The sequence below is a fragment of the Schistocerca americana genome, chromosome 3 (assembly GCF_021461395.2).
Source record: "Schistocerca americana isolate TAMUIC-IGC-003095 chromosome 3, iqSchAmer2.1, whole genome shotgun sequence".
Classification (NCBI taxonomy): Eukaryota; Metazoa; Arthropoda; class Insecta; order Orthoptera; family Acrididae; genus Schistocerca; species Schistocerca americana.
Window position 1 is genome coordinate 520,414,273 of NC_060121.1, and position 16,263 is coordinate 520,430,535.

Here is a 16,263-nt window from a genome sequence, read left to right on the forward strand (position 1 = left end):
TTCGAGTCTCGGTCGGGCACACAGTTTTAATCTGCCAGGAAGTTTCATATCAGTGCACACTCCGCTGGAGAGTAAAAATCTCATTCTGGCAACAAGACATTGACTGATGTCAACCAGTAGGGTGGTATCATGGGGGTGTACAAGCCCAAGTAAGGTGGTACAAAGCCGCTGCATTGAATGGAGATTATATTGAAAAATAGGCTTTTGTAGCCAAAAGAGTGGCGAATTATTTCGTGTACTCGAATCCTGAATAAAACCAACCTGCTTTCAGGAAAAAATGTGCTGGATCACTTACTGAACGCCTCCCATACAATATGAATAGAAGGGCTCCAACACATTTCTTGGGGTGCATCCAAAGTTACTTAAACATTTTCTTATGACTCTCCACACAAGGTAACACACTGCATCCTTCCTCCCAAGAAATCCGCAGTTCAGTTTCCTATTTCGCCAGATATCCCAATGTGACTGTACTATTGATATTGAGGGCAGATATGGTACTGAGTGACATGCTTTTTGTACATCGAGAAATGCTGTATCTACCTGACTGTCCTGATGTTTGGCTTTCAGTGTTTGGCGTAGAGGGTGTCATTCTGTTAGATACCTCAATACATGCGAACCCAGAACATGTTCTAAGATTCTACAACAAATGGATATCAAGGCCACTGGACAGTTTGTGGGTCACTTCTGCTACCTTTCCTGTAGACGGGTGTGGTCTATGCTTTCTTCCAGCTTCTTGGCACAGTTTTTTGTTCAAGGGATCTCTGACAGATTATAGTTAATAGAGGGGCTAACTCAGCCACAAATTGGGTGTAGAATCTAGTAGGGATTTCATCAGGCTCTGGGGCTTCATTCAGTTTTAACGATTTCACCTGTTCCTCGTTGTTACTGACACTAACATTCACTCCTCTTTTCATTGGTACAAGGTTTCAATTGGGCAATACATGGGTGTTTTCCTTTGTAAAGACACATTAGAAAACAGAGTTCAACATTTTGCTTTTATTTTGTTACTCTCAGTTTCAGTTCCTGTACTGTCTGTGAGCGACTGGACCATAAAACCAGGTTCACTTACGCAACGAAGGTGTCGCCACAGCTAGTGGCATACTGCAGTTGCATGTGTGAACTACTAGTTTTTAGTGACGCAATTTAAGAGACCCAACTTTTGTCATCCCACAAAAACTTTAGTCTGGTTGTACTTTGTTGCGCCACTTTCCTTCCACTTCAGCTCCTTCGTGACAATATTTCAAAACACGAGCATTCTGTTACGGTTATCAGGAGTTTTACTGCTGTATTCCGTTCGATTTCAGTGTGTTTATGTTTTATTACTGGAAAAAGTGGAAACAGTGGTCAGCAGATACACTTTCGCAGCTTCTGGAATTAAAAGAACAGCTACCTATTTTTGATTTTCTGCAACATTGTGTGTGTGTGTGTGTGTGTGTGTGTGTGTGTGTGTGTGTGTGTGTGTCTGTGTGACAAAGTCCAAACCATTAAAAGATTTTCAACGAATAAATAAATAAACTTAATGTATGTAACCAAAATAGGGAGTCGTAAAAATGCTATGATATGTGAGAGCAAGAATTGTGCAAATTATGTATTATGTGCAGGAAATAGCTTCAAAGAGTAATGTAGCAGCTGTTACACAAAAAAAATAATTATTCAGAACGCCTACATCAATGAATAAAATAAGATTTTAAAGAATATAGTTCTTATATAGGAAAACAGCGATCTGTAATAATTATTGTTAATAAACTGGAAGCAGTCTTGATCACTTAACTTTTTAGTGGTGACCGGTTTCGATCTTTTTATCACATCATCTTCAGAGCATGAATGTCTGCTGGAGGCGGTGGTGCATGGCATCTTCTTATATGTGGCTGGTGATGTACAGTCGCTGGTGGTGTACTGCTGAACCAGTCACAAACATGAGGATTGCAATGCGCCACCACCTCCGGCAGACATTCATGGTCCAAAGATGATCTGATAAAAAGATTGAAACCAATCACCATTAAAAAAGTTAAGTGATCAAGGCTGCTTCCAGTTTATTTAGAATAAAATAAGATTCTAAAAGACTGTCTGCAGGTTGCATTTACATGCCAGCTGTTGGTTAGTTTGCCACTGCAGGCAGCATTTTCATCTGAGAATGTTATTTGTTTTATAAATGTGTTCTTGGCCCCTGTTTTCTTCCTGTGTGAAATCTATTTTTGCATCGAACATTTGGGCTTCATTTCCCTTGTATTTAACCTATGTCGCAGCCCTAATGGCGTAACCAACCATACCCACCCTTATGTTTGCACCTGCCACCATACTGAAAGCTGTGCAACTAGGTAGAGTTTGTGGCGTCCTGTGTGAATGGTAGCTCACGAAGACGTTAGAGAAAGCCTCGAGCTGTGGCACCACATTAATTGCGTGTGTGGTCACCGCTTACTTTTTTGCCACTAGTAACCTTTACAAATGACCAGAATTTCTTTGGATTTTGTGATAGATTTTTCGACAATATTCTCGTATGGTAGTCACTGAACGCTTCACACTTTGTTCTCCTAACTTTCAAATGCGTTTTATTCAGCATCTGTCTATAGACCTATGCTTTGTTTTCACCTCTTATGCAATAGTTCTTCAGAAGTTTCTTTGCAATAACTATAACCATTGAGGAACTCTCTCATCATGAACTGTTCTGATGGGTACATATCGTTTGGCCAACTATCCTTTTAAACTTAAGCCCTAGTTCCCCTACCTGCTCTTGTGCTGACCAGAAAGTCTTCCAAGTTCGTCACTGAGATAAGGCACTACTGATTCTTTGTTTAGTTTTCAGAAATGACATTTGGAAATTATTTCTAGGAGCATGTGTCCTCAGCTTCTACAATTTTCAAGGATATCGTCTTGACTTCACCTATTAGAATATTACTTTGCGATTGTCAAAATTCTAACAGCCGAAAGCAAGGTGAAATCCTTTAACAAAGTGTTTAGTAATGTTTCACAGGATGTTAAGTCATACACACCGTTAAGAAAACTATAATTATCCCAATTTATTGTTGGATATTAAAGTCTCCTTCATTGAGTGTAATATGATTAGAGAACTTACGTACAAGTGAACTGACGTTTTCCTCTGAGGTTTTCGGTTAGGGCCTACATCAGGAGGTGAGTTTAGTGATCGAGGAAAGGATCAAGTTACAATTTTATGCCCACTTGTGGTACCGAGCCTTGCCTAAACAATTCCACATGAAGCTTCAATTTCTGTCTCGGTGGATTTGAGTTGAAGAATGCCACGACTCCTGAGGAAAATGAAGTAATCACTGTTATTAAATTGTTCTTTGTAGTTGTAACTGCCTATAAAGTCGTTTTGTAACAACTGGCAGTAGCTTATTGCCGTCATATAGCTAATATAAACGCATTTTAAGGCACATTTGAACTTTGACGAATTTATCACCAAAGAGCTTCAATTTCCCTTGACCTCTGTATAAAATCGCGCCAAAAGTGTGTGATGTTTTCCCTCGTAGTCCAAAGAGCAAAGAAATTTCCGCCAATGATGGGCTGGATGTTTAGGGTGGGAGGGAAATGTTTGAATACAGTGTGTAAGCACAGGCGGAAGAAAATGAATGCGTAGAGGAACAAGTATGTTTTACATTTTACAGGGTGGAAAGTTCTTGTGGTATGTGAAATGCGCTTATTACTGAGATATCGAAGGACGCCAATGGATTTTCTGAAACACCATAGTGTTAGCTAGTTTTGATTTTGACGGTAAACTGCTTACCTTTATATCATAGGCATGGAAAACAGAAATTTAGATTCAGGTCAGCAGGATATTATGAAATCTCCTGCCAGGAAGATTTTAGGTGATATAAAGAACGTAAATGAGGACCCTCCAAGTCCAGTTTCACCCACAGCTAATTTGAAATTGTTAACTAGAGTTGCAAGTCATTTCAGAAAAAGAGATTTCGGTGAAGACTGTGCAGGATTACTCGAGCAGAAAGTTTATTCAAACGACTACGATGAGAACGTTGATTCGTTGAGTGAATTGCGAAAAAAGGCATCAGCCGCAATCAAACCGCGCAAAGAAAAGTCTTTAAGTCTTCTATGTGACAAGTAAGTGGTAGATTTAAGGTTATTTATCTGCAGAGAAGCAATGTTTTGTATACTACTCAGCTACATGTATCTGAATTGCGTCGAATGTTACTTGTATTTCAGGTTTTTGGAACTTTTCCCGCTGGAGGTACCCCCTGATAGTAATCTGTTTATATCCTTGGACCAAGCTGCCGCTCAGCTTCATACTGAAAGGAGACGATTGTATGACATCATCAACGTTCTAGAGAGCCTTCAGATGGCATCAAAGGTATTTGAATGTTCTGCTCGTTCATGAGCCCATGACGTATTGTTCGGTAAATGGCCTGTGGGAAAAGCTTATGAAGCTAGTAATACTCGGAGAGATTCAGAGTTCTTACATTATACTCAAAGCTGCTCATTTTACATGAACTTTTTATTACATAAGTGTCGATGTGAAGGATATATATTTAAAGTGTCCCAATATAGTGTACACCTTTCTAGTGCCTTTTGTTAAATTATGGCTATGAAGTTTGATATCAACACAGGGTGTGTTGAGAAGACCTAGTTTCTCTGCCAGATATTTCCTTTACTCTTTTCCTCCCCCATCTCATTGCTTCTGCCTTTGGGTGTGTACACTACCACTTACAACTTAGTTCTTCTTTCAGTGCAGATTGTGTTAATAATATATGTTTTTCAGATTGGTAAGAATAGCTATCAGTGGTTTGGAAATCAGCAGCTCCTAACAACACTTGCTGAACTGAAAGGAATGGCAGAAGAAATGGGTTATCAGAAGAAGGTAATTCCTTTCGTGCTCTGTAAAAATAGTAAAAATGAGCAAGTAGTTTTATTAGTGGATTAACAGTTCACGGACTAGAGATATTGTTTAAAGAAATGGTCAGAAGCATAAAACCTGCATAAGACAACTTTAGTTCAAAATATGTTGTTACATAGGCCTACTTCAGTAAATTCTAAATTTGTAAAATAAATTCTGTGATGTAAAGTATAGTGCAGACACTGTGACACAGCAGTCAGGAGCAGATGCATACAGAACTTGGGCTGCCCAAGGGAACAAGCCACACGTCTCCCAAAGTGCTTACAGTCCATAACCATGATTTGTGCTTCTTCAACGTCATAACTGATACGTAGTCATAAGGATCGCTGATCACTGTGGTGTCATGGGGCTTGTACTCGAACCCCCATGATGGACCTGGATTAGTCTCTGTACTCATTTCGAAATAAGAGAAAAGATGATGAATACACAATCCAAAGCAAAGGTGGTACACAAAGCTTTTGGTAACCACGAAGTAGTTAAATGATATAGTTTAGTCCCTGTTTCTAAAAGTGTCTCGTGCATTCATAGTTCAAAATAACCTCCCGCCTCCACCTAAAACTTTTGCATAGCATACTGAATGTACATATAATGTTTGTGTCTAAAGCAGAATGGTGTTGGTATCTACAGAAATACTGGAGGAGGGAAAGGCATCAGTAACAAGCTGTGTTGTCATTGCTTTAAATATTTTAATTTAACTTTAAATATTGTTGTTTGAAACCACTGTTGTACATCATTGCACATGTTTTTAACAAATTTTGGGTTGTTGTACAGTTCACAACGTAGATTGTAAGCCTGTAAAGACTTACAGACAAAACTATTCTTAAAGGTCATTATGTCTTCTCAAATGAAGGACATATCTGTATCTCACCTCTTGCTAAAATTGTCATCCCAACAGTTAAGTTTGCTCTCATGTGGTTGACTTGTTAAGAGTTGCATAACTAGTTTTAGTTGACTTACTTGTGGGTCTCCGTACTCATAATTTTTATTGATTACCGAATCATATGCAGACAATATTTTGTTCGGTCTTTCTGTAATTTTATAAAGTTGTTATACATTCACTTTTATTAATTTGCAGGTGAAAGCAATGCAAAAGTTGTGTTACTGCTCGCCGAGATATCAAGAGAAGGAACTCCCTCTTACTCCAAATAGTCAACAGGCAGATGGTAACCGTGATGAGCGTTCGCTTGGTGTTTTGTGTCAGAAATTTCTGATGCTGTTTCTAGTGTCAGATGAGGTAAACATGACAGGTGTTACATGGTAATACATTCCCATGGCATTCTGAATTTCCATACTTATAACTGAGACTATGAAGCAGTTCCATTATAATAGGCATTTATTATTACCCCATACCATTTGTATGATGATTGCTTAATTTTTTCCATTACTGCAGAATTACGTAAGAGGCTGTGGATGTTTCTGTAAGTATGTTGACACAAAATGCTGTAGTGACTGGCTGGAGTTAGGTTGAGAACAGGGGATATTACAGAAGGAATAACAGCAGTTCTACCATTTTTTGTTAAATATTTGAAAGGACCAGTGCAATAAATACTCTTCTATTCTTTTGATTTGTGATAAGAGCAGGGATGCTATGTTGATGAAGTACAAACATTTATGATGAAAGTTTGGTTAAGATATATCATTGTCCCAGATTTACATTTATTGATTATCTATATTTTGACCAATCATGTACACTGAATAATACAGCCACTCTCTCTGTGTCCTCATCAACAGGACATTAAATTGTAATCCTCATTCAAATTGTGTGTCCTCTCTCTCAATCCCATCGGTATGTTCATTAAATACCCTGCATTGTAGAAGTAGAGGTGGGTAAATGCGCATAAACATACTGAAATTGGCATGAACATATGATTTACTATTTTGCTGTCAGCTTCTAAATGCATTGAATGTTTATTCAAGAGGATAACTTCTTGAAATCTGTATACAGTTGACATTTGACCAGACCGTGGTAGTAGCCACAGGATCTGAAGGAATGAAAATAAAATTCTCGTCTGATTATAAGAGTTAATTTTGCACATCACTTCAGTTTTCAGACTCAGGAACCGAGATCAAAATGAGTAATATCTCAATGTTTCCTTGTTGAATGCAGCTATTTATCATAGAGCACAAGTCCACATTATCATTGTTGGATGGGACACGGTCACAAAACACATACTCCCGTTAGCCATACCATCATGAACACTTGCTTAATAGCGTGCTGGTCCATCTTTGGCATGCAATAAAGCATTGATTTTGGTGCACCAACGATTTGCTAAGTTCTTGGTAGGTTTCCAGATGTATATGGCACCAGATATGCATGCAAAGATCACAAAATTCCTGTAAACCATGGGCTGGTGATTTGTGCATCAGCACCCCAGATGTGTTTTACTCATGTTTGGATCAGGCAAATTCACTGGCCAACACATTGTGATTTCACTATCATGCTCCTAAGGTCAATGCAGCTTGAATCTAGCCTTGTGACAGTCATAGTACACTACTGGAAGAGTAAATCATACATGAAGAGTGCAGTTGGTTCATAATAATGTCCATAATCCATAGCTGTATTGGTGCCTTAGATCAGGCGTGCTGCCACAGGTCCCATGGTGGCCCAGGTGAATTTCCCCCAGAGCATAATACTGCTCCCACAAACTGCCATTTGGGGCACAGTGCACATTTCAAGCAGCTGTTCACCTAGATGACGGTTTATCCAAATACACACCTCAAAAATAGTTTTGCATCGCCCTCGTTCCGAGAGTTCCGGAACCTGTACAGAAAATTGGAATAGAGTCAACATATACATCATTTCTTCCCTTTTTATTGCTCATGAAAATTACACATTGCATGTTGTATCACAAAACAGTGAGACTTTCAAAGGTAGTGGTCCAGATTGCTGTACACACGGGTACCTCTAATACCCAGTAGCACGTCCTCTTGCATTGATGCACACCTGTATTCGTCGTGACGTACTATCCACTAGTTCATCAAGGCACTGTTGGTCCAGATTGTCCCACTCAAAGGATCATTGTGGATCCCTCAGAGTGGTTGGTGGGTCACTTCGTCCATAAACAGCCCTTTTCAATGTATCCCAGGCATGTTAGATAGGATTCATGTCTGGAGAACATGCTGACCACTCTAGTCGAGTGATGTCATTCATAAGATGTGCACAATGGGGTAGCGAGTTGTCCATAAAGACGAAAGCCTCGCCAATACGGTTGCACAGTCGGTCGGAGGATGGCATTCGCGTATTGTACAGCTGTTATGGTGTGTTCCATGACCACCGGCGGCGTACGTCGGCCCCACATAATGCAACCCCAAAACAGCAGGGAACCTCCACCTTGCTTCACTTGCTGGACAGTGTGTCTAAGGCATTCAGCCTTACGGGGTTGCCTCCAGACATGTCTTCGACAATTGTCTGGTTGAAGGCATATGCGACATTCATCGGTGAAGAGAACGTGATGCCAATCCTGAGCGGTCCATTTGGCATGTTGTTGGGCCCATCTGTACTGCACTGCTTGGTGTTGTGGTTGCGAAGATGGACCTCACCATGGATGTTGAGAGTGAAGTTGCGCATCGCGCAGCCTATTGCGCACAATTTGATTTGTAACATGACGTTCTGTGGCTGTACGAAAAGCATTATTCAACATAGCAGCGTTGCTGTCAGGGTTTCTCTGAGCCATAATCCATAGATAGCGGTCATCTAATGCAGTAGTAGATGTTGGGTATCCTGAGCGAGGCATGTCGTTGACAGTTCATGTCTCTCTGTATCTCCTTCATGTCCGAACAACAACATTTTTGTTCACTCCAAGACACCTGGACACTGTCCTTGTTGAGAGCCATTCCTGGCACAAAGTAACAATGCGGACATGATCGAACTGCGGTACTGACCGTCTAGGCATGGTTTAACTACAGACAACACGAGCCGTGTACTCCTTCCTGGTGGTATGACTGGAACTGATCAGCTGTTGGACCCCCTCTTTCTAATAGGCGCTGCCCATGCATGGTTGTTTACATCTTTGGGTGGGTTTAGTAACATATTTGAACAGTCAAAGGGACTGTGTCTGTGATACAATATCCACAGTCAACATCTATCTACAGAAGTTCTGGGAACTGGGGTGCTGCAAAACTTTTTTTGATGTGTGTAAACCATCCATCCAGTATAATAAGAAACACGAGTCATTCAACCAGGTGACATGTTTCCCTTGATCCAGACTGAAACATTGATGATCCCATGCTCACTGCAGTTTTAATGATGTTGATGTCTGATGACTCTGCCTGTTCTGAAATGCGTGCTGAAAGGTTTTCCTCTCTACCACTTGTGCCTGCACCAGCAGTGTACTCTGTTCTGCCACAGATAGCTGCCTATCCTGCTTTATAGAGCAGCCCAGCCTCTGCTACGTGCTGTGTTGAGGCACGGACATCCACCACCTTGTGGCCTGCTCGTGATTTCAGTACCCTTCTACCAATTTTTCGTAGACACTCACAGCAGAGGCATGTGAACAGTCACCTAAATTTGCCATTTTTTGTGGTGCTCATTGCCAGTCACCTGTCCCTAGTCAGACACTTACGTCAGTGAATTTCCATATTGTGGTGTGTATCATCACGAGAATGATTACCCGTTTGTATACTTTCCTTCATCATGTGCCAATAATGCCATCATGTAACATTCAGTCTTGGCATGTGCAATGATCATAATGTACAGGTTCATCACTGTATATTTTATCCACTTCTATAGGTACCTATTTCCTTTTCACAGTTCTTGTGTTTTAAAGCGACCTCCTCAGTATCTGTACCCACATCTATTTCATGCTTCTTAGCTTTTCACTTTCAGTATTCCTTACGTCAGTTTAATGTTGCTGTCCTGACCAAGCGAGGCACTGCAATGCTTGTGTGTGACCCGTTTTCTAGAGGATGATGGTTCAGTTTCGTGTCCAATTATCCGAATTTAGGTTTCCACCGGTTTCTCTAAACAGCTTAACCGTTTGAGTTCCAAAAATGTATAAAAAAATATAATTCTAAATTTATTCACAAAATTGTCATTAATTATTGTAGTAGGAAATAAATATACAAGGAAAAAATTAGCAAAAAGTAAACAATAATTTTTTTGAAGTTGTAGTTCCAATTTGGAACCACAGGGAATACAGTTTTCCCACATCTCGAAACTTCCGTAAAGTCATAATGCTTAAAACATATTATAGTCCTAAATAACAGGCAAAAGTGGGCTGAAATGTAGTGCATTTATGTTAGAAGTACATACAGCTCCAGTGGATTCATTTAGAAACCTCTCCTAACAGCAGTTATATGAACTCGAATTTGTTACACTAACTTGAATACACTTACACTGTCACTGATCTCCTCAGTATGATCACTGGAAAAAAATGCCACCATCTCTTACGGTCTTGTGGCACAATCTCTGCTCAACCTATTGCTTTGAGTGCTGTAACTGCTTCAATGTATTACATTTTCTTAGAACTACCTCAGTGTATCACTAGATGTCTCTGTCTTGCAGTAGCATCAATGGTTTCATGCCGAAGCCACTGGTACTTTAAAATTAATTAATAAAATGGTGTTGTCAGGCAGAAACCACTCATACTCAGAATTTGAAGACAAATACCATGATATTTCCTTGTAAAAGGACATGGCCTTATTTTCCATCTGCCCTTCTCCAGTCTCATATAAACTAATTGACAATGGTTTGTTAAACATTATCTCCCTTCTTTTTCTCTTTTTTGTCTCTTCACTGTGTTCAACTTGTTTCTGCTCCACACAGTTGCCTTTGTTACCTTTCATCACCATATGAACCTGATAGTCGATTTTCCATGTTCCTCTTTAGGGCTGTCCCAGCGTTCTGCCCAGTCGTGCATGGAAAGCAGTTTGTCAACTTTCATTCATTATCATGCTATCCCATGGCATTCTAGAAATATGTGTACTTTATGTGCATTCAACATCACAAACACTAAGCCATACCAGTGGAAAAATTAACTCTCCATCCTAGCTTTCTGAAGAAACATGTGAATGGGATGTCAGGTTCATTGCCGTTGCTTATGTCTGTCTGCAAACTTGATGGAGAGTTTGCTGTTTGGAGCTTCCATTGGCTGCTGTGTAGGGTTTGTTCTTTTGGTTTTCCGCAGAATTGGAAATATCTTTGAGGAGAGTGATGGGTGAATTGCAGTCACAATAGAGAAATTCATTATTACATGTCACTGCATGGTGATAGAACAACACAAATTTGAAATAATTTTTGTGGTCCTGGCTCTTTGGCAACCACATATTTTATTTATTTACTTCTTTCAATATGACCACAAGGAATTTACCTCACTGTATCCATGGACATTAATTACACTGCAAGTACATAAAAATATGTCTGCTCAGATGGACTTGAACTGACAGTAAGAATTGTCACATAAGCAAATGCTACTTGTGTTGTAAATTTATGCAAAAGGGGAAGAAGTTTTATCATTGTCAGCTAGTATGATTTTTGTTACACTTCTTGAAAGTTTGTTCCAGATGTAGTAACACATTTGTTCAGTAGTGTGCATGTTAGTTGGCAGTTGGTGGTGAGTTGCACAGTAGCAAAACGTGTACCCTGCTTTATGATGCACCAGTCAGTAGTGACATTCTCCCACCTGCTTCTGTAGTGTGCACTTTGGAGTGCGCAGATGGTGTTGATTTTTATGTTAGTCCACATTTATTAACAACCTTTTGGTTTCTCTGATGTTCATTATAAATGACATAAAGTATACACCATGAACATAATGATAACAAGCAATAGTGTTCTGTGTATAAAAACGTTTCAAGAGAACTAAGTGCTATGGCTGCACGGGATGTTTGCTCACATTGTTCTAGATGCTGGAGAACAACTGCAATGTGTATTTTGGACAGAGACAAGGAGCAAGGTAATTGCACCCTGGAATATTGTCTCATTCTCTCTCTAGTTTTCCCAACCCACCATTCCCCAGTAAAATTCCTTGCCATCTTGTGACGTACACTTCAAGTGTTGGCCTTCTGAATTTGACAGTGGCACGCGAAGGCAAAGAAGTTGGAGGGAATAATGTACTCTGTCAACAAAATTTGTATTGAAGTTTATACAGCTACTTGGGCTACAACTGAAGTTCGTGCAGACTACGTACCAATATTTGAAAGTAAAACTGTGGAAAATCCAGGTTGGAATATCAACAGTTATGAAAAGGATAGAAAGCTAATCACCTTACAGATGACATACAGAGTTGGACAGGCACAATGAAAAGATGGTTGCACACTGAGCTTTGACCAAAGCTTTCTAGGATCTCTATGAATCCTTTAAACTTTAATCTTCCTGTTTCCGCCTCTGGAACATAATCCCTCTTGTTTTGTGGCTTGTATGTGCAATACACAACAGAGATGAAAATAATGTTTTTCCGAACTTTCTTCAGTAGTACCTGTCTAAACATTCTTATGTGATTTTCGGAAGCAAGTTCCTTCAGCTACTAAGTGCAAGTGGGCTTAGCTGTCCATTACAACTCTTGAACTGTTCCTTTGAGCTTGTAATGTATCATCAGCTTAGTAGCAATCCAAACTTCTGAGAAGTAGTCACAGATACTTTGTACGAAGCCATTGTGATTTCCTTTTTAGAGGTACTAGGCTTTGCCACCATTTTCTCGATAAATTTAAGCTAGTTTTTTATTACATACAAATTTCTCTTGTAAAGAAAAAAACTCTATAGTGCCTAATAACATAAAAGTTTATTCGTGACATTAAGTAATTTATACATTATTGCACTGTATGCTACTTGCAATTATGCATGCAATATGATCTTACTCAAATGCCCTCCATGACTGCAGGCACACTGTTGTTATTTTGATGAAATTTTCTATAACTTTACGGTATACTAGCACCTCAAGGTCTGAAATTACGTGTCGAATCTCAGCCTTGATCTCTAGAAGTAATCTTGGTTTGTTGGAATACACCAAAGATTTCAAATACTCCCACAGAAAGAAATCACATGGTGTCACATTGTAAGATCTAGATGGCCTAGTCATGTTACTGTTGCAAGAAATACCCGGCCAGGAAACCGCTTGCTTTTAACAAGTAATGGCTTTTCGATAATTAATTGCAGAGTTTTCTGTGCTCCAAATCCTCCATTTTGCTTGTCACTAAGCAATTCAACAGAAAGTGTCCTCATCAGTGAATATTATTCTTTTTGATAAAATTGTTGTCTGCTCTTTGTTTTACAGGCACCCATTGGACAAATGCTCAGCACTTTCGTCATTCTTTAACTTCCATTCTTCTGTAAGTTAAATTTTATAGTTTCAAAGATCCAGTTCTTCTTTCACAATTCTTTGCATGCTGGTTCTGGGAATCTCCAAGTACTGTGACTGCCATTGAATAGATTTCATTGGACTTATTCACAATGGCGATGTTTTCTGAAGAACAATTATTAATGAATATGCTTAAAGAGTGCAATGTCCACAACCAAAGCAGTTTTCTGAAATTTAGCAAGTGGTCTCAACACAGTCAACTTGTTTGGTGCATTATGTTGACCAAAAATTCCACAGAGTGTGCAAACAGCCTCTGTACAACATTCACCACATCTGTAATGCAGTGTTGTAGTGCCTGTGTTGTACAGAATTTTGATGCAATGATCTTTCGCACATGCAGGCATGTTCAAGGGAACAGGCAATGTGGCAACTACAGCTCTTACGAAATACATGTCCGAAGGAACACTGCATTGTAATTCTGAACAACACAGGTACTGCAGTATTGTATTTATTTGTCGACACTGGGCAAGTGACTTTCAGTTAAAATGTCTCCCCTGCACAGGAATATACATAATAATGAATGTACAAGTGAAGCTTTGTAGGCATATGGTTGACATGTGGAAGTTTCGGTTTGGCCGTCGAATGTGCTCAAAAGCCTAATGTTAAGGCGACCATTTGCAATTAGTGGGAAGTCTGGGTTCAAGTCGTGGTCCGGCACAAATTTTCATTGTTGTCATTCTATTATACAGCTAATGGTTGTCCACATTCGCAATTGCGAATACATTTCCTACATTTGTAAGTTTTCACTATGCCAACGCGCTGTTCCATAATGAAGTGCTCCATTGCTTTCAACAAAGAAAACAGATGAAAAATGTGCTATTTCAGTGCTGCCAACATACTGTACTGTAACAGAAATAGCATGCATTTCAAAAGTTTCATTCCATCTTGGCTTTTTAGTCCTGCTTCTCTTCTAAATGTGTTGCAGTAATGTACTGTATCACTGTATTAATTGAAAGGTTTGTAATTTATATTTGGTATTTGTATCTAGCAAGGTGATGAACTGATAGACACTGTTCTTTAATTTGGGGTAGAGGGGGCCAGGGAGAGGTGGTTCAAATCCCTTTCAGGCCATTCTGGTTAAGGATTTTCTAGTTTCCCTTGATCACTTCAGGGAAGGGCAAGAATAATTTCTGTGGTGGGCCTATAGCTGATTTTCTTCTGTATCTTTGTGTAACTGAGATGTTGCTCAGTCTCTTACTTAGTTCAGTGTCAAATAGACACCACAATCTAACCACTGTTCCAAGCATTTCAGGAGTTGTTCATTTAATAAGAGAAACTTTATCAAAGAGAATCAGATGTGTTAAACATAAATTACAATGTGTGAGAAATGTCTGAGTAACACTTGAACTGTGTGTGTTTCTGCACTAGTGGTTAGTGTTAGTCATTTAGTTTCTAACTGAAATGTGAATTACATGGAAGTATATGTAGCAGTTTCTTTGACTTAATAAGATATATAGCAGTTTTCATTGAAGTATTTTAAATTTTGAATGAGACTTAGATGTGCAAAAATGACAGTTTCATATAAAAGATTTTTCAAACTGTAGGGCTAATATCTTAAAGGTATCAGTGATATTATGTTGGGCAAAAATCCTTTGTGGAAGTAAGCAGGAATGAAGATAAACATTGTTTTGCTTTTAACATAACCTATTTATTGCTTATTTGTGTGTATCATTTTTGCCGGTGTCTTTTTATGCACAAAAAATTCATAAATAAATCCACTGCTGCCCACTTTAAATTGAATCTGGCAATTTACAGATAATTATAATGTATTGTGGAATTCTGTAAAAAAATACTTGGATTGGGAACTGGATTGTAAGGTTTATATAAGAATATAGCGGGTTTTATTTTGTCTTGCATATCGTGACTGTGCAACCACTGCTAATCGATAATGTGTTACATACAGTTTTTATTTGGTAAATTGGTCAGATGTCTCTTGTATATCTAAAATTATATGTAATGTATTCTGCAGGGTGACCTTGTGAATTTGGAAGTGGCTGCTAGAGTTGTGTTGGCTGGATCGGAATCTGAAACTGCAAGTGACATGGAGGATGTTATTCCATTACATGTGGGAATGGGAATGGGGAGCACGCAGCTAAAAGCAAAAGCGCGACGTTTATATGATATTGCAAATGTTTTAAGTTCCCTGAAACTTATCCAGAAAGTGCATTGTTCAGATTCTGTACGGAAGCCAGCTTTCACCTACTGTGGACCTAAAGTTGAGCCCTTGAAGCATCTAACATCGTTAGGCAAGTTATTACACTCTTAAAATATGTGTTGTATGGGTGTTACGTGTTGACTGATTTGAATTTTCTGTTAATATTAAAAGTACACATTTTTATAATGTTCTTTCAGTTTACATTGCCAGTGCATAACATATTTACCTGTTGGATATTATTATAGCAACCAGTGAAATACAACCATTAATTTATATACATAAGTCAATTTTTAACTTGCAGGGATGATTTTGGGAATGCTTCATCAGGGCAAACGCTGTTCAATAACTTTGTACGTAAATGAGCTGGAATAAGCCCAGCTGTCCTTACACCTGAGAACATTGAGTGTTCGGAAATATGTTGGAGGGCATTTCTGGACTTCTAATGGTTTACGCCTAATCAATCTGTCAACCATTTGTGGACCATATTGGGCAAAATATGGTCTAAACATTATGTATGCCTTTTAAAATGTACAGAATTTGTACCATCATTGTGCAGATCAGCTATAACAGGGAATTTTCTTATCCTGTAAGTGGAAGACCTGCCCATAAAAAAATTTGTTTATTGCAGCAGGACATCATTTTTTTTCAACTCATTTGAAAAGCTTTTCCTTGGTGTTTAATTTTCAGTTTCTTTGGTACCCCATGAGAGCGACTGAATTAATGGGTCTTTGGTTTTTCTTGTAGTACTTTCTGAAGATAGACATTATCTGATCTCAGGAGAAGAATAGGAAAACAATGGCAGTCTTTTCGATTACAGATTGGTAGGTCAATGAGTAAGTTAATGAGGCACATGTTTTCAAAGTGTCCTTCCATAAAATTACCATCTCTGGTTCAAATCATTAAATTTTCAACCATATTGTTAGATGGTTTGTATTTGTCATTAATGTCAATTT

General features: G+C 38.9%; 1 protein-coding gene across 1 annotated transcript in view; it reads left to right on the forward strand.

Moving 5' to 3' along the window:
* Positions 1–3,547: 3,547 nt before the first annotated feature.
* The window catches only part of LOC124606945, a 32,751-nt gene continuing 20,035 nt past the window's right edge, over positions 3,548–16,263 (forward strand). Inside the window, exons 1-5 of the mRNA XM_047139068.1 lie at positions 3,548–4,074; positions 4,177–4,321; positions 4,730–4,828; positions 5,940–6,098; positions 15,125–15,401. Coding sequence (XP_046995024.1) covers positions 3,758–4,074; positions 4,177–4,321; positions 4,730–4,828; positions 5,940–6,098; positions 15,125–15,401 — 997 coding nt within the window. The 5' untranslated portion in view covers positions 3,548–3,757. The remainder of the gene's footprint in view (positions 4,075–4,176; positions 4,322–4,729; positions 4,829–5,939; positions 6,099–15,124; positions 15,402–16,263) is intronic.